The sequence below is a fragment of the Rattus norvegicus genome, chromosome 1 (assembly GCF_021556685.1).
Source record: "Rattus norvegicus strain SHRSP/BbbUtx chromosome 1, alternate assembly SHRSP_T2T, whole genome shotgun sequence".
Taxonomy (NCBI): domain Eukaryota; kingdom Metazoa; phylum Chordata; class Mammalia; order Rodentia; family Muridae; genus Rattus; species Rattus norvegicus.
The window spans coordinates 219,546,525-219,573,669 of NC_141534.1; the positions used below are offsets into that span (position 1 = coordinate 219,546,525).

A 27,145-nucleotide genomic window follows, 5' to 3' on the forward strand; every position below is an offset into this window, starting at 1 on the left:
TGCCTATGTAGGAACAGGGTCTGGACATGGATCCAGCTGTATTTAAGGTTTCTCCTGAAGACTTTTGTCCTACCCCACCTCTTCGTTTGACCTTGGGCTCCTTTGGAAGATGGGAGGGAAGGGGAGGCCAGGCCCTACTTCCTGCCTGCTTGCAGTGCTCACCCCGCCATTGCATCCTCTAGCTAGGACATATTCCCTGCATCTGTGAACCTTACTCTTCCTCTGTTCTCCCCAGCACATGTGCCCTGAGTGGACTGGCGCGTACCTGCCACCATCGAATCCGCCTGGGGGACTCTGACGGCCACTATTACATCTCACCGTCCTCCCGGGCCAGGGTGAGTCTTTCAGCTTTGTGCTGGGCAAAGCTGTGTAGTGGAAGAGACCAGAGCTGAGGAGGGTCTAAGGTTTGGTATGTGGTTCTTGCTTAGAGACACTGAGGTGTTAGCAGAGGGCACACCCCTGGGGAGAAATCCTACCACTCTGCCAGCTGCTCACTAGGCATCTGTGTTGTGCCAGCCCTCCTCCCCTCTCCTTCCTTACACCATCCTGCTTGAACAACCTTTCCCCAATTCCGGCTCTCTGGCTTCCTGGCAAGTCTGTGTTTAGGGGACTAGCGAGAGCACCACCCGTCCCTGTAGTGTCTCCCTCACCAGTCTCTGGATGACTCACATGTAGGGCTTTCCTACCCAAGAAACCTGGGCTCCTATGGGTCTAGCTGCTTATTACCTTCCTTCTTGACTGGTTCTCTAGAGGCAGAGCCTGCATGGACATTTCTGGAACTTCTCAGTGGAGGGAGGGAAGCAGGATGAGGGCAGGGAAAGGGGACAAGCCAAGACTGGCCTTAGCTTCAGCTAGATCCAGAGAGAGTCCCAAGGGCGGAGCTGCTTCTGTTCTAGCCAAAGAGCTGGCCTCCACAAAATGGGCACCATGGGCTCAATGTAGCCCATCCTCAGAAGCTGGGAGTGGGGGCCCGGCTCGGGGATGGCTTCTGGGCAACGTAGCAACAAAACCTCTCCTCTCGCCGAGAGTCTGTGGCTGTGCCTGTGCCGGTGAAGGGAACAGGCCTCTCTAGCCATACTTGTCCTCAAGCTTAGGGACCAGGGCTGCTCAGGGAAGTGACTCTAATTGCTTTTCCTGAAATTACACATGGCACCTAGTTTGTCTGGAGGGCCCGGACCTCCTTGCTCCAAAGGAGCAGGTCCACAGAGGACTGAGCTTGGCTGTTAGGGCCGGCTGCTCTGATCCCATCGGTCAGCCTGGCCACTTTCTCACTCCACGCTCGGCAGTCTTTATGGCAGGTAAAATGGGCACGGCGAGTGTCTGCGTCTCGCTGGCTGCGCGGTAACAGCCAGCTGCAGCAGGTATTCTTAGGAACAGTGGGAGTCGTGCTGTTGTTAATTAAACCTTGGAAGCCGAACTCTAGTAGAGTCAGAGAGCACCCCCACCCCCAGCTCTGCCAGGCACCTGGGACTTACTGTTGAGGAATAGGGTCCACATTGGCTTTCAGGGGCGCCAGAATATGGGGAATCTGGTGGGTCACACCCTCTCCGTTCCGCCCACAGATCACTGCAGTATGCAACTTCTTCACCTATGTGCGTTACATCCAGCAAGGCCTGGTTCGGCAAGATGGTGAGTGACCCCTAGTGGTCTTTTCAAGGAATAGTGCCCAAGGGAGAGAGACAGGGCAGAATGGGGTTGGTTAAGAGCCTCCCAACTCTACTTGTCAGCAGCAGCAGAGGCAGGAACCTAGGTTTGATTCCTCCAGTAGAAGACCAGAAAAGGGGAGCACTGTGGGTTAACAGTGTCCCTGATCCTCCTTGGTGCTGGGTTCTGCCTCACTGGGCCAGCAAACCTTGTGCCTTCCACATTATCTGGGTCATGCTGCTCTTTCTTCTGCATAGACATCTCTCTATGGCAGCAAAGACAGCGTTCCTGTTACTAGCTTTGACATTCAAAGTTCTTTCATGGTGGGTCTCTCCCGTGACTCTCGCCTACTTCTTCGTGTCCACCAGAAATGGCTCTCCTGCCTTCTCAGTCCTTGCTTAAAGGGGTCCTTCTCCAGACACAAGGACTGAGGCCCTGGGCCCTGCTTACTGCTCTGGATCAAGGTGGAGAAATGTAGTTAAACCTTTTATGAAAACAACTGTGTGCAGTGCATGGATGTCTGACGAGGCTGAGGGGTTTCTTACATCACTGCCCTGCCCAAAGCCAGAGAGAAGGCCAGGGCAGTTGCCTGAAGTGACCATGAACTGTCCTCTCTGTCTGCAGCTGAGCCGATGTTCTGGGAGATCATGAGGCTGCGGAAGGGGATGTCACTAGCCAAGCTTGGCTTCTTCCCCCAGGAGGCCTAGGGCATGGCCCCAGGCCTGAAGTAAGCTCTGAGCTAGAGAAAACAGCTGCCTTGGGACAGACGAACAAGAAATCCTGGACCCAGCTCTGAGCCATAAGCTGAAAGGACAGATAAACAGCCAGACTGTAGAGACAGTTCTGAGCCAGTACCACCCATCCCTCTTGGGACAGACAAAAGGACAGCCTGGCCTGGACTTTATGAGATGACCCCTCTTGCCCACTAAGCTCTGTAGCCAACAAGAGAATCTCAAGAAAGCACCGAAGACCAAGGCACTTGGAACAAGGAGCTCAGCCCCAGGAGAGGACGTTTGAGTATCCAGTACCCCCACCACAACCCCTGCTGCTTACCAATGCTTTCTTGCTGCCACATCTTCAGAAAGGGACTGTTCTAGGGTGGCTGGATCTCCAGGGTGTGCTCTACCACAGCCTCTAAGCCCTGGGACACCAGCACCCCCTTGTGGCCATTTTCTCACTGTTCCCAAGTGGCCTCATTAGAATGCCCAAGTGGTCAGGCAAGTGTCTCCATTCTGAACAAGGTGGAGGATAACTGCCCCAGAATGCTCTGAAGGTGAGTCCAGGGTCCCTCCTCCATTCTTCTGCATAGAGGCCTCCCTCTCCCCTTCCTCTCCACTTCAACACCATCTTCAGGAAGCCCTGTTCCTAAAATTGCCAGGAATCTGGGTCCTTTCTTCTCAGAGTATGTCACCAGAGGAACCTGAGGATGTAGACCTGGGCAGCCATCCAGGCTGTAGGGGCCCTGTGTGTGGGACTGGATGGAGAGGGCGGGCCAAGCAGGACATGGACCCTACCTTATCCATCCCAGCCCACTGGGAAGTGGGGTCGGGGGACCCAGCCTGGACATACCCCTCACCACGCCCTCTTTCCTTCAAATGGAATGTAACACGATCTCTATTTAATAAAGGAAGGCTTTGTTGGTAGGGGCTAGGCGGCAGTGGCCTTCACTCCTGTGCCCTGGGGCTCTGGCCAGGGCTTGGGCATCTGAAGGAATGAAATCAAATCCTTTCCTGACTGGCCTCGTGCTTGGGATTAAACCCAAATCCTGAAACTGCCCCCACGGCTACTACCACTTTCTTGCAGTAGGGAAGACTGTTGGAGCTGTCCTTAACTTTTCATGGGGCTGTGGGGGATTGGCATGAGTTTGCCACTCTCAGGGTTCAGCTCTGACCTGTGAATCCCCCAGCCCTTAGAGATGACCCCAAGTCTACTAGAATCCTGGAGTCAAAACATCCATGCTTCCTGGGCTTGGCAGGACAGTGCATTAATTGATGCCACCTGTCACAGGTCAGGTGGGGACTCCAGAAGTGCTAGGCATGGCAGACACGAGTGGAAAGAAGTAGGGATAAGCAGGGTCCTGAGAGACCTCAGAGTAGGACTGAGGAGAGAGAGGTCGTGTGGTTCCTGCTCCTGCCCAACCAGTAGGGCTTTGTGCTTTCTTGGGAGGAGGGTGCAGCAGATTCTGGGTTGGGTCAGAGGTTGTCAGGGGCCTACGGAAACTTCTCTATTGGCCTGAGGCCCAGGTGCATTCAGACGGTAGTTAGCTGGGGGCTGGCCAGAGCTCTGTCAAGGTCCTCTGCCTTCACATGTTCTCTGGCCAGTAGCCTGTTCCCAGGACTCTGCTACCTCCACTGCTCCTCACATTTCCTCCCTGCTCCACTGTGACTCGAGTCCTTTGCTGTGTCCCCAGCCCTCAAAGACACCTGGTCACTGACCAGAACCCTGTCATAGCCACTTATTCACTAACTAATACTGGGGTCTCCTCTGCTGGACATTGGCCATGACAAGCATACCAATAATACATCCAGGCTCCTGGATGGAGGAAAGTAAAAACCAAAGGGTGTCAGGGAAGGACATGGTATACTGTATGGCATCCCATGATTATGTCATCCCCTTGTTCACCGGGGGACAAGTGGGGATCAAAACCTGAGCACTGGACTTAATCAGTCCCTAACTTCTGTGTTCTGAGCCCAACCATATGCAGGACCACAGAGGTACCAGGAGACATCCCAGAAGCTCATGGAGGACCCTACTCCCCTGACTGACTTGTCCTACTTCTACAAAGCATTGGCCATGATAGGATCCCAGGTGGAGCCATCAACACAGCCATACCCTGCTGGCAGCAATTAATATCTAAGCACTAGTCATAGCTCCCAGCCCTCTCTGTGAACCCATTATTTCAGCCTCTTAGCGATGTTAAAACACGCTATTATCCCCTATGTAAATGGATAGAGGCCACTGGAGAACACAGAGATCCTGAAGTTGGGGTTTATTTACCTCAATGGTAGAGGCTGGCCTAGCAAACATAAGGCCCTACCCTGCTCCAGAAAAAGAAAGTCACAAAGAGGTGGTAAGTCTCTGGGACTTGTAGTATTAACCACCTCTTGGTGTTTTTTGTTTGTTTGCTTTTGTGTTTTTATACTGAACACTCAGTGTGTGTAGGCTTTTTTTTTTTTTTACCTCTTTTAATTGATTCAAAAGGATGGGGGGGTAGATCAGTGCTAGAGTGCTTAATTCAAGGCCTGGGGTTTGATCCCCAGAACCACACACACAAAACAGAAGAAACAGAGACAGGGCTGGAATTTGAACCTGGTTTCCTTTACTCTGGAAGTGGTAGCTCAGGGCTTTGACACTTGGCGCTGACTTGGGAGGCTAACTGCCACACCAGTTCTTACATTTTCTAGATAACCCACTTGGTTTCTATGAATTCTTGGCACATAGGAATCATTTGAGCTCTCCTTAGCCAGCCCTGAATTTGGTGCAGCACCCTGAGATAATTCACTTCACCATCAGCCCTGATCTGAATCCTGCCAGGGCTGTGACCTTGGAGCAAGTTGCTTTTCTCAGTTATGAATTGGGATTATTATTTTTCTCCATAATCTTCCCTCGTTCGTTCGTTCGTTCATTCATTCATTCGTTCGTTCATACATGCATGCATTTGGTGTTTGAGTTGTGCATTCATGATATTGTCTTGGTCCTTGTTTGAGGCAGAGTCTCTCATTGTCTGTTGATGCATAGGCCAGCCTAGCTTCTGAGAATTCTCCCACCTTCCCACTAGGAGCATAGGGATTATGGGCATGGACTACTGGGTCAAGCTTTTTAAGATTTCTGTGGATCTGGACTCAGGCCATCAGACTTTGACAGGAAGTCCTTTTTCCACAAATCAATCCCTGCCGTACTTATTTTTTTTTTAAACACAATCTTGTCATACGTTTTAAGTGTAGAATTATAGTTCTGTTAGGCATAGGCATACTCTCACACTGTCATGAAGCCAATCTGCAAACATTTTGCATCTTTCAAAACAAATGCTCTGTCCACTGAATAATTCCCTATTTCTCCTGTCCCTAGACTGTGGTCCTCAGCATCTTGCCTTCTGCCTCTGTGAATCTGACTCCTCTGGAGATTTGCTGTAGATGCAATCAGCAAGATTGATCTCTTAGTGGCTGGCTTGTCTCACTTAATGTAATGTCAATATGCGTCTGTGTTGTAAGATGACAGGATTTCCTTTTTAAGACTTAGTAATATTCTGATGTATGTGTAACACCCCTCTGTGTTTATCCATTCACTGGAGACAGACATGGGTTACTGGTACCTACTGATGCATATGCTAATATCCCTTGGAGAGCTTGCATAGAATCCTTTTAATAAATGACCATTAGTAAATTGGCTCATATGGTAGGGTTTTTTTTTTATTTGTTTTGTTTTGTTTTTGTTTTAGAGGACCCTCCATACTTTTTCCATGGTGGCTGTACCACTTTAAAGTTCTACCAACAATAGCCCAGGGCCCCAACTTTTCTGCCTCCTGGCCAAAATTATTTTACTGGTTTTGGTAGTAACCATTCTAATAGATGTGAGGTGTTTGCTCCCTGGGCTTTGATCTGTGTCCTGAGTAGTGATTTGGGGGGTCTTCTCCCCTTCACTGCACATTTCTGTGTGTCTGGCTACTACCAAGGTGTTCTAAGGAGCTGTGTTTCACCATAGTTGCTGATAGGCTTGTCGTTGCTGGCCTAAATAGTTTCAAACAAACAGCCTTTACATAATCCTGTGGTGCCCTGGCCTCTGTGCCCCTCCTTTCTCAGAAGAGTTGTACCCCGAACTAATAACTAAACTCATGGTGAGATCTGTGACTCAAGCCAAACCCTAGAGCTCTGACTTGAGTCCCCTTTTGTGCTTCTGCTGCCTGAGCTCCAGGACTGCTTTTTCTTGGTGGCTTCAGAGCTTGTGCTTAAAGCCACTGCTTGCCTATCTAGCTTGTTGAGCCTCCCTGGCACTGCACAAACATCTCTTGGCTCCAGGACAGTAAGTAGCTGGTGGCTCTGTAGGGGGTGGTGATTTCAAGGCATCCAACCAGAGGCCTGGGTGAAAGCTTACAACAGTGAGGAATCCAGCTGGGACAGAGGTAAGGGGTTGTATTCAAGGCATTCAAGGGGACTCTCAAACCTCAAGCTTGTCGCCCCCTCCCCCCCAAAAGCACTCCATTTGGCTGGCTTCCCTCTCCCTCCTACATTCACACACCCTGGCAGTGATCCAATGGCAGCTCAGGAATGTCGAGTGATGCCTCTCCCTTTCCAAGTGGTCTGAGAAGCCTCAGCTGCCCAGATTTGGGGATTTGTGGACAGACAATGGAGCCTCAAGCTGCCCTAACCCCTGACTCTCTGCAAGTTGCAGGTTCCCCAGAGTCAGAGATCAGAGAGACAGAGTGACCTAGGGATGACCCCAAGACCTACAGAGAACTAAAGTGGGAAGCTGCTTATGTGGGAGGTGGAGAAAGGTCACACATAGTTTAGGCTTTATGAGAACACACAGCTAGATCAGGTGTAGAGAGTGCCAGACCACCTGTAGACTCCATGCTGGACTGAAGAGGGGTAGCATGGTTAGAGCCTTGTCCTTGGTTTATCTCCCCAGTCTGCCCAGTTTACCTCCCATACCTGAGTCCAGGCCAAGCCTACAGGGAAGAAACCCTTGAATGGCCTTTGAGTCAGCCACATCTTAGTAGTGAGAGGTGCTGAGAACAGAACAAGGCCCACACCCTATGGGCATCCAAGTTTGGATACAAGAGGCGCATTCACCTGGGAAGAGCAGGCTTTCTCTAGCCCAGTCCTCACTGTGACCATGTGGGGGCAGCACATGCCATCCATCCTCTTTGGCCAGGGCTCCTGTAACCTCAGGTGTGCAGAAAAAACATGTTCTAGGATTTTGAAGAACCTTCATAGAAAGGGATTAAACAGCTCCCGTTTGTGGCAACATCTTGGGCCTATTGGTCCTGGCTAAGCAAAGCAAGAGTTCCTCAAACTAGAGACAACCAAGAAGCGCCTTTCTGCTAACTCTAGTCTGCCCGTGACATATATATCACGGATTTTCCTTCTTTGTGAGTTCTGCAGTCTAAGACACAACAGCAGTACATTGGACATGTTCTGAAAACAAGTCTAGCAATCTCCAGACTGTAGGACTGGAATGTGCCACACTCCGTGTGAAGGAAGCAGGGTGTATGTAGGCTGGCCCTGATGTCACCTCTCATGTCACAGGTCCCAGGTATCCAGCCAACAGTTTCTGGTGTTGGTGGCCTCTGCTTCTCTCCCTTGTCCTGTGGATTTAGGCCTGTAATAGTTGCATCTGGACAGAATGCTTTCAGCCTCTTTAGTCTTATTGTTCCCTAAATGATGCAGTGAGCAATTATTTATAGAGCATCTACATCACATTAGACATTACGAGGAATTCAGAGACGGTTTAAAGTGTATGGGGGGATGTGTGAAGGTTATGTGCATATACTGTCTTATATAGGCAAGAAGCACAGGTTGATTTGGGTATCCACAGGGGTGCCTTAGGTCAGGTCTCCTACAAATCCTTTGGTAGACCAAGAGGAAATGTCAACATATTAGAAAAAAAATACACTTTAAGGCTCTGAAAAGATTTTCTCCCAACAAGCAGGCCTCACCTTTCTGCCCTGAGTCACACTAGGGTGGTGTGCGGGAGTCTGTTTTAACTGGCCCTCTAGGAAGTTCTGATGGATCTTCAAGTTTGCCAGTTGTGAAAGCTTTAAGGAACTGGATGTCTATCTCAAAGTAACAGGGTACAATTGGGAACGTAGTCACACTCTCAAGAGGGTTTGAATTTAGTAAGTCAAAAACAGGACCCCATGAAGGGAGAGAACTGTGAGGTGGTTAACAAGCAAGCCACTCATTGCAAACTGGACCATTCTTTCATCTCATGAACTGCAGACCTCCAGGCACCAGTGTCATCTACTGCTCTTCTGCAGTGGCCAACCTGGGTATCCCCAATCCTGTGTGCAGCCAGAGGGGAGAAGCGGCCAACAGCTCCAACACTGCTTTAGATGGCTTCCTCATGTGCATGTTGAGGGTTTGTTGGGAGGTGAGGTCCATTGTTTGGAGCCTGTCGACAGTCACCCAGAGGTAGTGTCCTCATTTCTAGCCACCTGGGATGCATGGCTAAAGACCTGTGACGTCCCTAACTACATTTCTCAGCCTTTCAGGGTTCAGACTTGGGCTCCTCTCAGGCCCCTAGGGGTGCGCCTGAGCGCAGCGGCCTGCAGGACTCCGGTGTGTGCTGGGTCCCCATCCCCCCCCCCCCCCCCCCCCGCTTTCTCGGTGGAGCCCAGAGTCCGAGAAACTGGGGGGCGGGACAGTGCCCCAGGGGCAGGGCTGGGTGTGGTGGCCCCAGGCCCTCGAGGGTGGGGCGAGTCCCTTCGAGACACCGCCCTCCCCGGGCAGCCAATAGATGTGGAGGCGCCGCGCCTGGATTGGAGCGGGAGCGGGACTGGCCAGCGCGGGGGCCGGGACGAGGGGCGGGCGAGGCGAGCGCTGTCAGCGCGGTTATAAGGGAGGGAAAAGTTCCCTGCGCGGAGAGCCGGGCAGGCGCACGCTCGTACGGCGGCCGCAGCGGCAGGGCGGGGCCGGCAGGGCAGGCGGCGGCGGAGGAAGACCCCCGATTGCGACCTCGCCTCCCTCCATCTCTCAGACCTCTGCCACGTACCGGGGTCCGGAGGACTTGTGCATAGCGGCCATGGGCGGCGTCGGGGAGCCCGGTGGGGGACCCGGGCCACGGGAGGGGCCCGCACCGCTGGGGGCGCCCCTGCCCATCTTCCGCTGGGAGCAGATCCGCCAGCATGACCTACCAGGCGACAAGTGGCTGGTCATCGAGCGCCGCGTCTACGACATCAGCCGCTGGGCACAGCGGCACCCAGGGGGTAGCCGCCTCATCGGCCACCACAGCGCGGAGGACGCCACGGTAAGCTAACCCACTGCCGGCGGGGTGGAGCCTGGTGCTAGCGGTGGGGAGGGAGATGTGGTTCATAGGCTCTGAGTCTCATTCCACCTGCGGACCTTAGCATCCTTTTTGCTCCTTCTGACCTTTGACCCCTACTCCCTACCTCCAGAGTTGAGATGGAACCTGGGGTAAGGTGGTCTCTTTCTTGCACGGAGGACCAGCTGTTGGGTCAGTCTGTGCAATAAATAGGTCTCAGGCAGGAATGGGCCCACAGAGGTGGGTGTGCCATGAGGGGCAGATTCTACTCTAGTTAAGTACCTCCCTGTTGTACTGAGGGTCTCATCGCTGCTCCGAGTCTCTCAGACTATTATCTGATGCTTCCAAGAGCGAGGTGCAGGGCTGGGTCCCTAGCAGATAGGGATATGCCATCAGAGGCTGGGGGCTGGGCAGCAGAGCTTGGGCAGGGCCTGGAGGTCTGTGGCTGATCCAGCATTTGTGTGGACTGTTCTGAGGGCCAGTGACTCACCTCTGCTGGGCTGGCAGCTACACGTGGGAAGACTTTGCCAGGCTGGGTGGGCCTCCATGGGAAGCACAGTCACCCCAGGCGCGGACTGGCCCCTGGGGACTCTAGCTACCCATTCACAAGGAGGGATGTGACTGGCCTGAAGGACTGTCTGGCTGGAGCCCAGTGGTGAAGCAATTTCCCAGACCCCCAGTCCCACTCCATGGACAAAGGTTGAGACCGTATGCTCTGTCCTCAACTGTCCAAAACTGTAGGTTAGTCACATCGGGTACCAGGAAGATCATTAAGACTGGAGGGCATGATCTCTAGTGGAAGAACCTGGGGGCATCAGAGAAGATTCTCTGCGTCCCAGGACTTTACTGTCACTGTCCTTCCCCTCCTGGATTCACTCCAGGCAACTGAGATAAGGTTCCTGAAAATCATCAACCTGTGGACCATACTGTGTGTGTGTGTGTGTGTGTGTGTGTGTGTGTGTGTGTGTGTACGTGCGTGCGTGCGTGCATGTGCGTACCTTCTTTCTACCAGAGCATGATGGGCATGAGGTGCCACAGCCCCTCTCACTGAGCCCCTGTAACCCTGTGAGGATCATGTTGTATCGTAGGACAGGATGCTGGGCAGGAGAAGGGAAGGATAGCAGAGAGCACTGCCTGCTTTTTCTTGCTTAGGGCCAGGCCTGTACAGGGGTCTCCTACATGGAATTCCTAACTTTATATTTTTTTTTTCTTTTTTCTTTTTTTCGGAGCTGGGGACCGAACCCAGGGCCTTGCACTTGCTAGGCAAGCGCTCTACCACTGAGCTAAATCCCCAACCCCCTAACTTTATATTTAGCTCAGTGCCCTGAGACCTCTATCTAATGGTTTTACTGTAGCCACCATTTTGATTCACAGCCAGTAAGGTCTGTTAAGAAAACATCTCTCTGCATCTTGAAGCAGGGTTCTGGCTCTCCCACTGAAGGCGCTCCTCTCAACCTTAGCTTCTCCATTGGCCAGGTGGGGATAGCTAGGCTATATGGCAAGTCAGCCTAGGGCAAGACCACACCTCGCTCAATCATGCTACTCTGTCGTAGTTGTCTGTTTGGTAACTGCTTTTTAGAGTATATGTATGAAGACTGGAGAGTGCAGTGGGACAGTCTCAGCACTCCCAAGCCTTTTCTGGGTGAGCTTGTCTATCTCTGACCCTGCCTGTAATAGGAAGAGATTGCTATCAGCACCAGACATTGGGGGTAGAGTTGTTAAAAATACCTGGTGTACTCAAGTCTAAGGTTGGAAGGAGTCTAAGTTCAGAAGGCTTTGTCTGTGATGAACCCACAAGGAATACTGGGGGTTGAACCAATCCAGTGCCCGGTATGGTCAAGTCTAGATGCTAGGTATCCCATCCTAGATCCTGGAGCTCAGGTTAGGGGTGGGTTGTGGCTGCCCACTTGCATCAGCCCAGCCACCCATCAGCTGTTCTCATGTCCAGGCAACAGAAGCCTTCCTGCCAGGAAATTCCCAGAGTTCTTGTGCCATGAAGTCAGTTTGTGGCCATCCTGGGATACAGAGCCTGGTGCCCTAGGGAGAGTACTCTGGGCCCTGGGCCAGGTTTGTCTAAGAGTCATAGGCAACCCTGAGATGAGAAGAGGCAGCCAGAGAGGTCCAGCTCCTCCCGGTCATAAATATGTGAGGGCCACATACCAACCATCTACTGTGTGCTAGCTTCTAAATTCATTGCTTGTTATTGACGCTATTTCTTCGTCTTCAGGATCCCTAGCAGCAAGGCGGTTTGCTACTGCTCTCCCACTTTACAGATGAGAAAAGAGATTCAAACAAACAATGTACCTTGAAACAGTGGCAGCTGTGGGATCTGAATGCACAGCCGTACTCTGCCCCACATTGCTTCCTCAGTAATGGGATTCCCTGAATGCACTGGGGACTATCTCCTGTGTGCTCTCCCCTCACCCCCTGCTTCTGCAGATGCAGCTATGAACAAAACATTTTTGGGGGAAGGAGTGTCCAACAGATGGATCAGCTAGAGTAAAGGCTCAGAGATGGGACTATTCCACCCATACCTAAGGAATACAGCATCGCTGCATCCGAGAGCAGTCATGGGGAAGGGGAGTCAAAAGGCAGACATGCCAAGCTCACTGGATATTTTTGTTCCTAGAAGGACTTTGGTTTATTCTAAAGAAGGAGGAGATTCCGGAAGGGCAGAGCAGGGAAACCAAAGGGTTCTGATGTATGTTTAAAAGGATCTCCAAAGGGCGGGATAGAACTTAGCCGGTAGATGCTTGCCTTGTGTTCATGATGCTCTAGGTTCCATCCTTAGTGCTGCATAAACTTGGTTGTGGTGTCATCTACTTGTAACCCCTGCAATTATGAGGTAGACGCAGAGGATCTGGAGCTCAAGGTCACCCCATGTGTGAGGCAAGTTTGAGCCCAGCCTGGGACACATAGGACCTTGTCTTCAAATACAAGGATTCTTGGGGCTAGAGAAATGTGTCAGAGGTTGAGAGTTCATGCTGTTCTCTTATAGAGGACCCAAGTTCCATTTCCAGCACCCACACTGGGTGGGTCACAACCCCTTGTAATCAAGCTTCAGGAGAGCCAACATCTCTGACCTCTGTGTGCACTGTCATTCATGTATACACATTCCCCCCCAATACACACACACACACACACACACACACACACACACACACACTAAGATCACCTTTTGGAAGAGCAAAGGCTTTAAGGGACGGTGAGCATCTTTGGCGAGAGAGTTCAGACCAAGTAACAGAGTAACTCAGCTCCAGTTACATGTGGATGTGGCCAGTGGTCAGGGATATGTGAATACTAGTAGGGACACTAGTAGGGGACATTAGAATTGGCTCTGTAAGCTGAGGATATGGCTAAGTAGTAGACTGCTGGCTGAGCATGCTCAAGGCCCCAGCAGTCAAAGTTTTAAAAAAGGAGTAAAACAACCCATTGAGTCCAGCCTTACGGGGCAGCACTTGGGAGGTGGAAGCAGGATCGTGAGGGTTTGCACATCATCTTCAGTTACACATTGATTTGGAACCATCCTGGACTATGTGAGATCCTGTATCAAAACCAAAGGATGCTCAGGTTACCTCCGTATTCCCTTTAGAGAAGGAGCTGACTTGTCCTTACACCGTGACTCTCCTTCCCCCTCAGTGTGACAGCAATAAGAGCTCTTTCATTTTGGATTCACTGGGGGAATGGTGATGGGCACCCTGGGTGACTGGTTACCATGACTAATGAAGCCCTATTCTCAGCTAGGGTGGTTATGGAGAAATTTCCCAGCAGTCTATGGTGCCTGTTAGGCTGGAGCACTGTCAGTCCTAAAAGAACCCAAACCCCAGCAGATTTGAGCTACCTGGCATCCACCTTCAGTGGCCCCTTGGGAATGACTTGAGCTAGAAGTAGGGGTGGCCAGCACCACCATCGGAGGCTGTGTCATAGTAAATTCAGCCAACAGTTTTTGATTAGGCTTTGCTCTGAGAATGTTAGATATACTAATTTACTTGATTCTTCTAACAACCTTGTGAGATTGGGTCCTTTCTGCTGTGTAGATAAAGAGTTTGGGAGCAGAAGATAGGCAATGTCATGGCACCGTAAAACAAGGCCTTCATCCCTGGGCTTGAGAGGGAGGGTCTGTGTCTGGATGGGAGCTGAGAGGGATGAGGATTATGGACTAGAATGCTCTGAGGCTTGGGAGACAGGGTGGCCTCAACCACCCAGCACCACTGCCCACACCCTGTGCCTACCAACCACACTGGCTGCTTTGAAAGTCCTACTTCAGCGAGTAGTCATTTTCTGCAGCCTGAGTGGGCATTTGTTTTGTTTTGTTTTGAGACAGAATCTCATTACGCATCTCTGGCTGTCCTAGAACTCAGTATATACACCATGCTGGTCTCAAACTCAGAGTTCCATTGCCATCTCCCTCCCGAGTATTGAGAGTACAGGTGCGAGCCACCATACCTGACTCCGTCTCGCTGTTTTACAGGTGTCCTCTGCGGGCCGAAGTGCCCGTTCTCTCCCTGTGAGTGGGAGTCAGGACTGTGACTGGCAGGAATGTAGAGTGCAGAGGTGGGAATGAGAGTGACCTCAGGGTATCAGCCTCCCCTCTCCTTTCCTTAGAGGGAAGTCTACTGGCTGCCTTTGGGTTTCTGATAAAAGAGCCAGGCTCCAGTGGTAAAGCCAGAGTTCAGCGAGAGGGGGAGGACTGTGTGCCGAAGGCCGGGTCATTTTCAGGTCTTTGCTGAGGCAGCAACATCTCGGAGGCCACAGGTTCTGGCTGACAGATCAAACATATTCCCACCATTCACCAGGACACCAGGGACGTCGAGGGGTCTGGGACAGTTTCTCTTAGGTTGGGTTTTACTGCACAAACTAAAGCCATGGGTCCTGGTTACAGAGCTGTGTCCCTGCTTCCTTGTCCTTGCCTCAGTTTTTCCATCTGTAATGAGGGTCACAGATAATGTTTCCTCACTGGGCCTCTCGAAGGCAGTGCTGGGGAGAGGGTGGCAATTGAGTGCAGGGCCTTGGTTCTTCCTGTCTCTCCTCTATCTGGACAGCAACCGAGGCAGAGATAACCTAGAGGTATCCTTGGAGACCCTATTCCCACCCTAGTATAAATGGGCAGCAAGTGTAGGCCTAGATTACCAGAGCTCCAACACCCCTCCGTGCTCACCCACCTTCCTGGCTGATCTGGAATATTCTCTACTCTTTGGCCAGAAACCAGGACTTCCTTCCTCTCCCTCGTGCCTGGGGTAAAAGGAGGTTGACTCCCCCACCCTCCATCCTTCCTGTCTCTTAGCCTGAGACTCAGCTGGGTCTTGACTAAACACATCACAGTTTCACTTCTCTACTCATACCTGCAGTCCATGGCTGCCAGCAGCAGGTGCATAGCAGGGCCCTGGGGGCACAGAAGAGAGTTGGTCAGTGGGGCTCGTGTTAGCCGTTAGGCCCCTTCTAAGTGCTTTACCCACCAAGTCAGTTCTCCCAGCAGCCTGTGAGACATATGTTAACGTTTCCCATCTTAAGAAGAAAGCGTAGATGGAAGAGTGGAGCGAACTTGTCTGGGGCTCCTAAATGGAGTCTCGGGTTCCATCTCTGCAGGAGAGCTGGCTCCAGACTGCACCCTACCTCCCAGACCCCAGTCAGCTGCTACATGGAGCTCACAGTGAGGCTGGGGTCAGGGCACAGGCACTGGTAGTCTGAACTTAGAGGTTTCCATATTCCGAGGGTGTGTGGGCATCATAGAGAGCAGATTCAAGTTCAAACCCCAGCTCTGCCACTGCAAACTCTTCCTCTGGAGCAGGTGTCTCAAGCAGGCTCACCAATGCTCACTTCAGAAATAGTTCACAGCCCTGCCCTGGGAGGTGGGGAGGGTTGGCTCTTGTCTACGTACTATCTGTACCTGGAAACTTGCCAAGCCAGGTGTATCTGGAAACGGAGCCTGCAGGGGTCACTGGGAACTTAGGGTTGCTTTGCCTTTTTGTTTGTTTTGTTTCAGTTCTTTTTAGATTAAAAAAATTGTGTGTATGGGTGTTTTGCCTGCATGTATCTATGTGCCTGGTATATATGTGTGCACATGTGTGCAGAGGTCAGAAGAAGGTGTTGAATTCTTTGGAACTGTAGTTACTGATGCTTGTGAGACCCCACATGTAGGTGCTAGAAACTCAACCTGGATCTTCTACAAATCAAGCCAGTGTTCTTAACCACTGAGCCACCTCTCTAGCCCATATGCCTTTTGATTCCAGCACTTTCTACCCACTCTTCTTATCTGAGACTTAATGAAAGATTTTCAATTTCATTCATTTTGACTCTTTTAAAATGTGTGTGTTGGGTGAGGTCACGAAGTTCGACACACATATCCCTTAGCCTTTCTGAGTCTTCCCCTCTCCCTCACCCTTGGTCCTCGATCCTAGAAAGGACTAGTTCAGAGGTTCTCAACTTGTGGGTTGTGACTCCTTTGGGGGAGATGAATGACCCTCTCACAGGGGTGGTCACCTAGAACCACCAGGAAAACACAGATATTTACATTATGATTCATAACAGTAGCAAAATTATAGTTACGAAGTAGCAATGAAAATAATTTTATGGTTGGGGCTCACTACAACATAAAGAACTGTATGAAAGTGTCACAGCATTAGGAAGGTTGAGAACCACTGGACTAATCCATATGACCCAGGCTAGCTTCCAGGAAGTCCCTTGCCGGTACTCTGAGTTCAGGGACCCACCTTATGGGTGCTTCCTGATAACACATAGTCTCCATGCCCACTCCACTCCCAAGGCCCCAGCCTTCTGTCCCAGGGTCTAGGGCCACCTTCTTGTCCCCTTCTCACCAGCTAAGCCCTGATCTACTCACTATGGAAATTTCAGACCTGGTCCCAAGGGACTCATACCTGCCCTATCACTTTATTGTGTTGAGCTGACTGGAACACCTTTGGGAGAGCCTGGTTCTGCTCACCTACCTACTGTGCACACTTGTGCACACCTGTGCAGGAGGCTGTATCTTTCATATGGTGTCCATATGAGTTGTGAACCTAGGCATATTTCTAAGAGTCTGAATCTTGTTGACATAGTGGGTGGCTCTATGTGTGTAAGAGGTTGGAGAGGGAGGAGGGAGGGAGAGAGGTGGGGGGGACGGAGGGAGGGAGAGGGAGAGGGAGAGGGAGAGAGAGAGAGAGAGAGAGAGAATATGTCTATCTGTCTATCTGTCTTTCCATGCCCCAGGCTCTGTATCCAGACGGGGAAGTTTCAAATCACCACCAGCTTTAGGAAATTCTGGCACTTGATATAGCAAGGAAGAACCTTGAGAGTATTACGCTATGAAATGGGCTAATCACTAAGGTACAGATGCTTTCTCACTCCACTTGAGTGAGGTTCCTGGAATAAGGTTAGAGCCATGTGGAAGGAGGAGTTTAATGGGTATAGCATTTCATCTGGGGAAGAGGAGACAATTCTGGAGATAGACTACATGTTGGCAGGAAGGTCCTGTAATATCGAGGACCTAAGAGTGGTAAACTGAGGTGTGCTTTACAGCTAATAATAATAATCGTCGTCGTCGTCATCATCATCATCATCATCATCATCATCGTCGTCGTCGTCGTCGTCGTCATCATCATCACCATCATGTGAAGGCTGAGGATGTAACTTAGTTGGTAGCATTCTGTCTAGCACCCACAGATTCCTTGGACTTGATCCCCAATGATCAAGTAGTGGTGGTGTACACCTGTAATCCCAGCACTCAGAGATGGACAAATCAGACGCTTAGCATCATCCTGGCTATGTGCGACCCTGTCTTAGAAACAAAGACAGCAATAAAGTTTGTGCTGAGCAGTCCCATTTCAGAAGGGTCCTGAAGTCAGGAAGTAGAGGCCGCTGCAGGAGGATGAACTGGCTCAAAGTCACATGAAAATGGGGTCAGCAGAACCCCAAGACCAATCCCCAGCGAGCCTGGGCCCAGGCAGCTTCCTGTGAAACCCCATTCTCCCGTCTCTCTGCCCTCTTCCTGTGTCCCCGCCTCTCCATCTCCAGAGGAAATGAGGGGCTATGCTTTTATAACTCTCATTGCTTAATGAGCCCCAGGGAACCAGGCAGCCTGAGTTATTTTGGAAAACATACCCTCCCTGCACCCCAGCCCCTGCCTTGGGTCAGTGACCCTAGAGTAGACTGGATATAGCCTCTAAATAGATTCCTTCCTCCAAGGACTCCTCAGAAATGTCCTGGTAGTAACTATGGGGGTTACAGCCATTTTCAGCTTCATTTTATTTTACAATTATTTTTATTACTTTCTCTCTCCGCTTTCTCTGTGTGATGTATGCATGTGGGAATGCATATGAGCACCCACATGTATGTGGAAGTCGGAGGAGGACTTTGGGCCTCCGGCTCTTTTACTCTCTATCCCATTGCCGAGACAAGGTCTCATTGAATCTGGAGTCACACTGGTAGTCAGCAAGCTCCAGACATCCTCCTGTCTGTGCCTTCCCCCAATCCCTGCCCCAGCGCTGGGTTCCACATTCACACGGCTATGCCCAGACTTCTATCTGGGTGATAGGGATTTGAACTCAGGTCACATGCTTTCCTAGCAAGTGCTCTGCCCATTGAGCAATCTTTTCAGCCTTTTATTTTTAATAAGACACTTAATAAGAGCCCTGTTCCAGGGTCCAGTGAGGCATCTCAGCACCTTTCTACAGTGTACAATGATCATGGTGATTAGCTCGGTGACTGCACTGGGGTGACTGTATTAACAAAGTCATTTCTGTTTCAACCTACACAAGCTGATGCAAGACAATAGGAGGCTCCTGTTCTTTGTCAGACTTTTGCAAAGGTATTTCCTTTAGCACGTTGGAAGGGCCCTTAATCTCCTTGCCCAGAGCCATGGGGACAATGCCATCCAGTCTCCCTCTCTGCTTTTGAAATTGCAACAGTAAAAGTCAGAAGAGCAGCTGTGACCAATAAATGGGCTAGATGTGCTAGCATATGCAAACAATGAATGGTTTGAGTAAGGCAGAAGAACAAGACTGAAACTGGAGGGATGAGGGAGTCTGGCCACCTTCTCCTTATCGGCTGTCCTCTTGCCCTCTTCTTCCTGTTTCTTGTATTTCTCCTTACCCCTGACCAATTATTATAGACAGACACAGGAGTGTCAGGCTTCTCTGTATTTAAAGGAAATGACACGAGCTGCTGAGAATGGTAGAATGCTTAAACATCGCATGGAGGTCCTGTGTTTGGTTGAACACTCATGTGAACTGGGTGGGCGTGGTGGTGCATGCCTGTAGTTTAGTGACTTTGAGGCCATCCAGGGCTATATGAGACCCTGTTTCCAAAGGTTTAAAACAACTAATCAACTAAGTGTGATTGCTTAAATACCTTTCTTGCCTAAACCCAAGAACTCAATGTGTATGGCCCACCATTGATCCACCCCAAGTGGCTCTGAGGTCTCCAATGACAAACACACACACACACACACACACACACACACACACACACACACACACACACACACACTCTTTACCCACTGCTGTGTTAGTGAGAATTGGATAAAGTTAACATCTGTGAGCCAAACCTTATTTTATATGCTGTTTAAAAAAAAAAGGCTATGGCACACAGAAAGCTTTTCAGAAGGGCTAAACTTGTTCATGGATGAACTTAGTCTTTCTGGAGTTCTTTCAGGCATATTGAGAAAAAAACCAGTACTCGATGATGCAGATGGGGCATGGCAAGTGAGGGCTGTTAAACAGGGTACTTGAGGCCTGGGAGGACTAGAGAGGGCTCATAGGTAAGGCTTACTCTCCTGGTATTATGTATATGACTGCCCAATATCTAGTTGACTTTCTGTCTGTCTGTTCTGTCTGTCTATCAACAGCCTTTTCCCTCCTATTTTTAAAATTTAGATTTATTCAACTTTTGTGTGTGATTGTTTGCCTGCTTGTATTTATGTGTAACACACGCATGCTTAGTGCCCACAGAGATGAGAAGAAGGCATTGGATCCTCTGAACAGGAGTTACTAGTGGTTAGGAACCAGCATATGGATGCTGGGAATCTAATCTAGGTCCTCTGCAAGAGCAACAAATGCTCTCTTATTCACTGTGCCATCTCTCCAGCCCCTCAATGGCTTCCTCTTCTTGTTTCTGTTGGTTCTTCCTGGGTGCTACTTAAGCTGTTCACTGACTTGTCTGTTCTCCTTCAGGATGCCTTCCACGCCTTCCACCAGGATCTCCATTTTGTGCGCAAGTTCCTGAAACCCCTGTTGATTGGAGAGCTAGCCCCAGAGGAACCCAGCCAGGATGGAGCTCAGAATGTGAGGGAACAGCTGGAGGTCTTGGGGACATTGCCTGTTGCCAGTATCAGCTTGTTCTGTATTATTATTGGGGGATGCAGGCTGGGGCTGGGGCTGGATCCCCCTTCGGGGCCACAGTCAAAGGAGAATTCATAGCAGTGTTCTGTAGAAGTAAGCATTCTAAGCCTGACTTAGCTAGGAACTTGCCGTGGGTCTCCAGTGAGCTCTCTTTCTGCTCCAGACACAGTGGAAATCCACTCCTGCCTCCCAGTCCTTCAATGAGGATATTTCTGAGCTTAAAGGGGTTTCCTCTATTGGCTCTGATTTTCTGCTTATCACCTACCCCACATCTTTGGGGCCAGGGAGAGACTTGGCCACAAGCTAGTTCCTCAGGCCATACCTGTCTGGTATTATTGTTCCTCCATTTATCACCACCCAGCAGTGGGAAGTGGGGAGGCATAAGGAAGCAATGGTAAGTTTCTGGAGACTGTGGCAGTCCCTGCTTCCTCATCTGCTGGACGGCTTCCCTGCCACAGGCCCAGCTGATCGAGGACTTCCGAGCCCTTCGTCAGGCAGCAGAGGACATGAAGCTGTTTGAAGCTGATACCACTTTCTTTGCACTCCTGCTGGGCCACATCCTGGCTATGGAGTTGCTGGCCTGGCTTCTCGTCTACCTCTTGGGCCCTGGCTGGGTATCCAGTGTCCTTGCTGCCCTCATCCTGGCCATCTCTCAGGTAACTCTAAGACAGCACAGCAGATGTGGGGTTCAGAACATGTGGAGACGCAGGACGGTTCTCTTATGAAGGAAAGAATGGATTGGTAAATGGATGAGTGGTGAATGGGTGAATGAGAAAGTGAGACGCCAGAGGCCCTTAATATCCACCAGATCCAGAGTGCCACAGCCCTATGTGTGACAAGACTTGTGTAGGTGAGGAAAAGATAATCCTTTGCTCCCTGTCACCAAGGTCACGGTTAACACTCCTGTGACAAAACAGATTAGCGAGAGAAAAACGTAGAAAATTTATCTGATCATAGTCTTATGTGACACAGAAGCCTTCAGATTAAAGAGCAAAGACCAGAGTGAGCCATCTATTAATATTTTTTAAAGTAGTATTTTTTAAAAGATGTATTTTTTTCTTTTCTTTTTTCTTTTTTTTTTTTTTTTTCGGAGCTGGGGACCGAACCCAGGTTCTAGAGCAAGCGCTCTACCACTGAGCCAAATCCCCAACCCTTAAAAGATGTATTTATTAATAAGTACACTGTAGCTGTCTTCAGACACACCAGAAGAGGGCATCAGATCTCATCACAGATGGTTGTGAGCCACCATGTGGTTGCTGGGATTTGAACTCAGGACCTCTGGAAGAGCAGTCAGTGCTCTTAACCACTGAGCCGTCTCTCAAGCCCTTACCTTTTTTTTAAACATATATGTTCTGTAAAGCAGGAACAGCCTGTAGGAATGGGATCAGACACGGAAGGTCTGTGTAATGGAAATAGAGTGAATCTGAGCCAGTGGAAACAGACTGGCTCAGAATCCTGGCAAGGCGTCTGCTCAGAGTCTTCTTGACCTCTTTCTGAGGCCTTCTTCCTTCCCAGGTGTGGGATAGAATGCTTTTTGAAATGGATCAGATAAGCTCTTATTAGATGAGATAGCCCTTCATGGTCAGCGCCCAGGCAAAAGGGGAAAAGAGAGCAATGATTTCAGGCCTTGAGGAAGAAGAGCCCTTGTGTCTATGGCCTGCTTCAGGTAGGGTAGAGAATTCTAGGCTCTGTTAGTTGCCTTGGGGGATCCAGGGAAGCAGGACACTGTGAGAAGAACAGAAAGTTTGCTTCTAAACCCATTATTCAGAGGCATGATGTTTCTGAACCCTGACGTTTCGATGCAGGCGCACCACCAAACTCAGTCGCACTGGTCTGGGTAAAGAGGCAGCTGGTTTCAGTAGAGCATCGGTAGCGAATGAAGCCCTAGCCGCGGGTTGACCTCTGGGGCCAGTAGAGACTGGCTTCCGCCTCTACTCTTGACCTATTCCTCTCCCCAGGCCCAGTGCTGGTGTCTGCAACATGATCTAGGCCATGCTTCCATCTTCCCAAAGTCCAGGTGGAACCATGTGGCCCAGCAGTTTGTGATGGGGCAGCTGAAAGTGAGTGTGGACCTGGGTGGGCATCTGTGCTGGGTCTGTTCAAGTGTCACGGGTACCAAGTCCGATCACAGTCTGACACTACCCCTGAGATCCCTTCTCCCCACAGGGCTTTTCTGCCCACTGGTGGAATTTCCGCCACTTCCAGCACCATGCCAAACCCAATATCTTCCACAAGGATCCAGATGTGACGGTCGCACCTGTCTTCCTCCTGGGGGAGTCATCTGTGGAGGTAGGTGGGATGGGCCATGATGACTCTCAAGAGAGGCCTGCAGCTGAGGGGACTTGGCAGGGCCTGAGACCTCATGCTTGCTCCCCAGTTCATCCTGCGGTCTAGCTCTAGCCCCAGCCCTTCCCCCATCTCCTAGCCACCTGAGGATGAGTGGCTCAGTGGCTAGAATCTAGAGTTGCCTTTGACCTTGGCCTCAGCCAGCCCCCTGATCTTGGCCTGGAGAGCTGTTCTCCCCAGCCGACGCCTGTCTCCACAGTATGGCAAGAAGAAACGCAGATACCTGCCCTACAACCACCAGCATCTATACTTCTTCCTGAGTGAGTACCTATTGGCCCTTAGGGGTGGGTGGGAATGTGGCAGAGCTGAGCCTCAGCCTATGCTGCCATCCTGAAGGCTCCCAGCCACCTTCTTCTCTGGCTGTCCTCTTTCCCACCCTCCCTAGAGTCCCTTTGCCCTCAAGTCAGGGTTGTCCAGAGTCCTAAAGTATTTTGTAATTGCCTCTGCAAACAAGGACAGGGTAGACTCAAGGGCAGGAATGTGTAAGGCTGGCTCCTTACCTACATAAGGGACAAGGGAGGTGGGAGACAGGGAGGGCCATGAGCCAGCCAGCAAGGGACTGAGTATGAATAGGGCCTTGTGGGAACTGTGAGCTCAGCTCAGTGTGAGGTCAGCACTTATGTCCTCTGGGTGTTCCTCCTCTTCTCCACCCACACCACTTGGGTAGCCCATCCCTGTTCCTGCATGCCCTTATGCTCCCTTCTTGCAGTTGGCCCACCGCTGCTCACCTTGGTGAACTTTGAAGTTGAAAATCTGGCATACATGCTGGTGTGCATGCAATGGACGGTGAGTGGGTACTGCTCGGGTAGCATGTAGCTTTCTAGGAGAGGGCTTCAGGGGACAGCACTCTCTATCCCTGAGTGTGAACGAATGAGTGTATATGTGTGTGCATTGGTGTGATTTGTACGTGCTGTGGAAGAGCCCCCTTCCTAGGTAGAATCACTGGATTGACTGCCAGGCAAATGTGTCTCAGGCACAGGTTTCCCTAATGCACCCTTCAAGGCCACTGCCATGGTCAGTCCTGCCTGTTGATAAGGAGGGGACCCTTATTTTTCTTCAGCCATAGTAGCAGGAGCCCATTGAGGGACAGAGCCCTGAAACAAATGGGAGTTGAATGAGCCCAGCCCTTCCTCCTGCCTCCCAGGTCCCCCAACCCATGGAGGCCACTCAACACTGCCTCTGTCCTCCTCGTAGGACTTGCTGTGGGCTGCCAGTTTCTACTCCCGGTTCTTCTTGTCCTACTCCCCCTTCTATGGTGCCACTGGGACACTGCTCCTCTTCGTTGCTGTCAGGTATGGCCAGATTCAGAGTGACAGGGGGTGGGGAGGTCTCACACAGGTGGCAGGGGACTTTGACCACGGCCCTCCATGTCCTGCCTGTTGTCCCTCTGCAGGATGGATGGCAGTACCACCTCTTCAGGTAGCTAATGTGCATAATCAAACACTAGCAGAGGGGCCAGACCCTAGGGCTGGCAGGTCTGAGGACAGAACCTTGGCTTGGTCATGGCTCTGTGGGTGAGCCTCTTGAGAAAGGTTGGCCTGGGCTTAGCCTCACCAAAGACACTGCTCTATGAAATTTCTTTAAATGCTAAGGTGGGGCAACTAGGTACTCCCGTGGTCTAGATGGGCCCAGGTCTGGGTTCAGCTGCGTGCCAGCCTCCACTCTGAGCTTCATGTGGAGTGGTACTGAAGCCTTCTTCACAGGGTGCTGGAGAGCCACTGGTTCGTGTGGATCACACAGATGAACCACATCCCCAAGGAGATTGGCCACGAAAAGCATCGGGACTGGGCTAGCTCTCAGGTAGGTACTGAGGAGCCTGGTGGGAGGATATCCCAGCTGGGGAGTCATAGACTGGGAGGGATCAGGCTCGGCTGAGGCTGCCAGGTGGTGGGGTCAAGGTTCTAAGCCAACCCCTCTCGTTTGTACCCCTCCTGACCCTGGCAGCTGGCAGCTACCTGCAATGTGGAACCTTCTCTCTTCATTGACTGGTTCAGTGGGCACCTCAACTTCCAGATTGAACACCAGTGAGTGTGGCCTGGAGGGCTTGCTGGGTATGGGGTGACTCTGTGGGGTCCCTGGAAGATGTGGCCTGGGTGGGCTCCCTCTGGTGGTTCCCTACTCAGATCTGGTCTGCCCTTCCAGCCTCTTTCCCACGATGCCAAGGCACAACTACCGGAGGGTGGCCCCCCTGGTCAAGGCATTCTGTGCCAAGCATGGTCTACACTACGAAGTGAAGCCCTTCCTCACCGCCCTGGTGGATATCATCGGGTAAGGCTACACTGGGTCCCTCAGGTTGCATGTCCTAGTTTCTTCCAAGGCTCGCTCCTGACTAGGTCAGCATCTTCTGCACCCTTGTCCTCTGAGGGGGCCCTTCCTAAGAACTGACTTTCTAGAGCTTTCCTGATTAGCCAGTGCTCTCCTTTCCCCACAGCATGGAGGGCTCACATGGCAGTGAGTCTGGCAGTCTGAGAGGCTGTGTCCCGGGAGCTAGAACTTACGTTCTAGTTGAAGAAACAGAAAGCAAGCAGTGTAGGCCTGGGGAGAAGGGTTAGTAGGTAAAGTGCTTTCCTTGGAATCGATGAGGACCTGAGTTCAGACCCTCAGCAACCCATGTAAACATCCAGGAATGACGGCATGTGCCTGTAAGCCCAGTGCTGGGAGGCAGAAACAGGGATCCCTGGCACTTCCGAGCTAGTGAGCTCCAGGTTTAGTGAGGGACAACACATATGCATACATTGAGTGGGACGAGAGGGAGTGTTAGTGGTTAAACAAACACGCGCTGTTTAAACGAGTGCATGACAGAACTTGAGAACCATTTTAAAAACATAATGAGAATGAGAACCTAGGGTGGGGGCAGGACAGGGGGTGCAGAGGGCAGGCGGAGAGTGTAGTGTTGTTCATGGCATAGCAGGTGTAAAGTATGGCGAAGATGGTGTGTGAGCAGAGGTGAGAAGCAGAGAGACAACTGGTCACTGGGTAGAGGGGACCTGGCTGAAGAGTACTCCAGATTGAGGCCCTGCAGAGGTCCCTGAGGTAGGAATGCGCTGATTTGTAGGAGGGCCACTAATGCTTGTACTTGTCCAGGCAGTGATGAGTGAGCTCAGCCCCCAGGAATAGCCTTGGAAGTGGGAACAGAGGTTGGATACTAGACCTGCAGACAGCTAAATGTTCTTTTCCTGGCTTCTGTGCTTATCTTTGGCATCCTGATGGAGTAGCTTCTGTGTCCCCACGTTTTTGGGTTACAGAGCCCAACGGGGAGAGGCAGAGGAACGATGGCCAGACCCGCTGAGGCTCAAACCCGACTTGGCCACCTGCCATGCACCTCCTTGTTGCAGTCCAGATTCCACTCTGGTTAATGAGTACCTGGCCCCACACAGCTGCCTGTCCCGGGGGATGGGAACTCGCAGAAATGTCTTCACTGGACACTTCTTATGGGACACAGGGGGATGCTAATGCCTTCCAGTTGAGTCCCTGATCCCCATCCCTACCTCTCAGGTCCCTGAAGAAGTCTGGTGACATCTGGCTGGATGCGTACCTCCATCAGTGAAGGCAGCACCCTCGTGGGTTGTGAAGGGGGTAAGGGTCCAGACTCCAGCAATCACCAAGTCACTGGGCAAGATTGACAGCCATCCTCACCCCCTGCTGGGGCAGCCTGTCCGCCTGCCTGGTCCTGCTGGCTTTCCTCAGTCCTCAGCATTTTCTGTTCAGGAACCCTATGGCCATGGCACATGTCCAACAGGACCAGGGGTGGAGGGAACATACTTAAAATGACATGGTGAGCATAGCATGTTTTCCCAGAGCAAGGATTGGAGGAAAACTTGTTATTTTTATATATAAAAAAACAAAACAAAACAAAACATCAGACTCATGGAGCCAAGTGTTGGGTTTTCATGGATTTTGGAGCCAAATCTGCTTCAGGTGGAGATGGGATGGACTGTAAGGAGTTCCTTTCCACCATGGGCGCTCTGGGTCATGGAGGCAATAGCTACTCCACCTTGGCTCTATTCCCTCCATGGCTTGTTCGTACATTGAGCAGCACTCCAGGGTGAGCTATGTATTCAAGGGCCCAAGGTTAAGGATCACACCTGCAGGAGCCTCTGGATTAAGGGATGGGAAAGCCTATTTTGTCTGTACTGGCTTCCTAAGCCCTCTCTATGCAAGAGGGCCCAGTAGTGGGAGCTCTGCTAGACTTGGCACTGCACCACAGTGGTCGTGCCGAGCAGGTGGCAACTCGAGTGTGGTCATTCTGTCCCCAAGTCCTTGGAATCTACCGACTGTTTCTTGAGCAGGAGCTAACTTCCCACTTGGCCTCAGGATCTTCATCTGGACAATGGGTACAGTTGACAGTTGACTGCACCTGTCACCCTTTGAACAGCTCCAGGTGGAAATTTCCCTTTATCTTGATTCTCTCCCCAGAGTGTTAAGGATGTTCCCTTCTCCTCAAGCTAAGCACACCAGTCTGGAAAGGCATGCATCCCTTCCCTAGTGCTAAAAAGAAAAGAAAAAAAATCAAACTCAGTGCTGTAGGCATACTAAGCAAGTACTCCACTACTGACCTAAACCCAAGCTCAGTGAGGAAGGGGAGGGACAGTGGGTCCTTTCAGCTCCAGCACCGACACCCCATGGCTCCAAGCTGGGCTGCAGAGCTTCTTTAAAGAGGTTTCAGCAGCTTTAGGCTGTAGCAAATGCAGAAATGCCAAACTGGGGTCTCCTGTAGGAGCTGAGGCCTCACCACCAGCTGTAGGGACGACCCCACTCTCGATGCACTCCCTGTGACCTCCTTGTCCAGGGGAGTACCAGTAGAAGCCTCCTAGGGGAGCTAAGGTCCATCGTGTGCTGGG

General features: G+C 51.1%; 2 protein-coding genes across 13 annotated transcripts in view; both read left to right on the plus strand.

Annotated features, from left to right (window-relative positions):
• Rab3il1 (RAB3A interacting protein-like 1) overlaps window positions 1–6,031 on the plus strand; it is a 36,583-nt gene extending 30,552 nt beyond the window's left edge. For 10 of the 11 annotated variants that reach the window (XM_087607950.1, XM_087608141.1, XM_087608108.1 and 7 more), the window contains 3 exons: window positions 236–335; window positions 1,563–1,629; window positions 2,269–3,287. In XM_087607950.1, coding sequence (XP_087464076.1) covers window positions 236–335; window positions 1,563–1,629; window positions 2,269–2,351 — 250 coding nt within the window. In that variant the 3' untranslated portion in view covers window positions 2,352–3,287. Of the gene's footprint in view, window positions 1–235; window positions 336–1,562; window positions 1,630–2,268 lie in introns of all 11 variants that reach the window. The other variant, NM_134411.2, reaches the window with a different exon arrangement.
• A 3,191-nt stretch (window positions 6,032–9,222) lies between these two features.
• Fads3 (fatty acid desaturase 3) lies at window positions 9,223–26,161 on the plus strand. Of its 2 annotated transcripts, none has more exons than XR_015678087.1 (12): window positions 9,223–9,609; window positions 19,791–19,901; window positions 20,417–20,614; window positions 21,917–22,018; window positions 22,125–22,247; window positions 22,445–22,564; window positions 23,014–23,090; window positions 23,499–23,596; window positions 24,008–24,104; window positions 24,249–24,328; window positions 24,447–24,572; window positions 25,800–26,161. XR_015678087.1 is itself a non-coding variant. In NM_173137.1 (12 exons), the coding sequence occupies exons 1-12, from the start codon at window positions 9,385–9,387 to the stop codon at window positions 25,849–25,851; spliced, it is 1,350 nt and encodes a 449-aa protein (NP_775160.1). In that variant the 5' UTR covers window positions 9,297–9,384; the 3' UTR covers window positions 25,852–25,855. The 2 variants fall into 2 exon arrangements, 1 of the variants encoding a protein (NP_775160.1); NM_173137.1 differs by having other exon boundaries at window positions 9,297–9,609; window positions 22,504–22,564; window positions 25,800–25,855.
• The last annotated feature ends 984 nt before the right edge of the window (window positions 26,162–27,145 follow it).

What these genes read in the sequence shown, in the direction of transcription:
- Fads3 (NM_173137.1), top strand. Translation starts at nt 9,385, where the DNA reads ATGGGCGGCGTCGGGGAGCCCGGTGGGGGACCCGGGCCACGGGAGGGG. An exon ending in GCCAGGATGGAGCTCAGAAT is followed by an intron (nt 19,902 to 20,416) that starts GTGAGGGAACAG and finishes TCCCTGCCACAG; the next exon opens with GCCCAGCTGATCGAGGACTT. An exon ending in TGGTGTGCATGCAATGGACG is followed by an intron (nt 23,091 to 23,498) that starts GTGAGTGGGTAC and finishes TCCTCCTCGTAG; the next exon opens with GACTTGCTGTGGGCTGCCAG.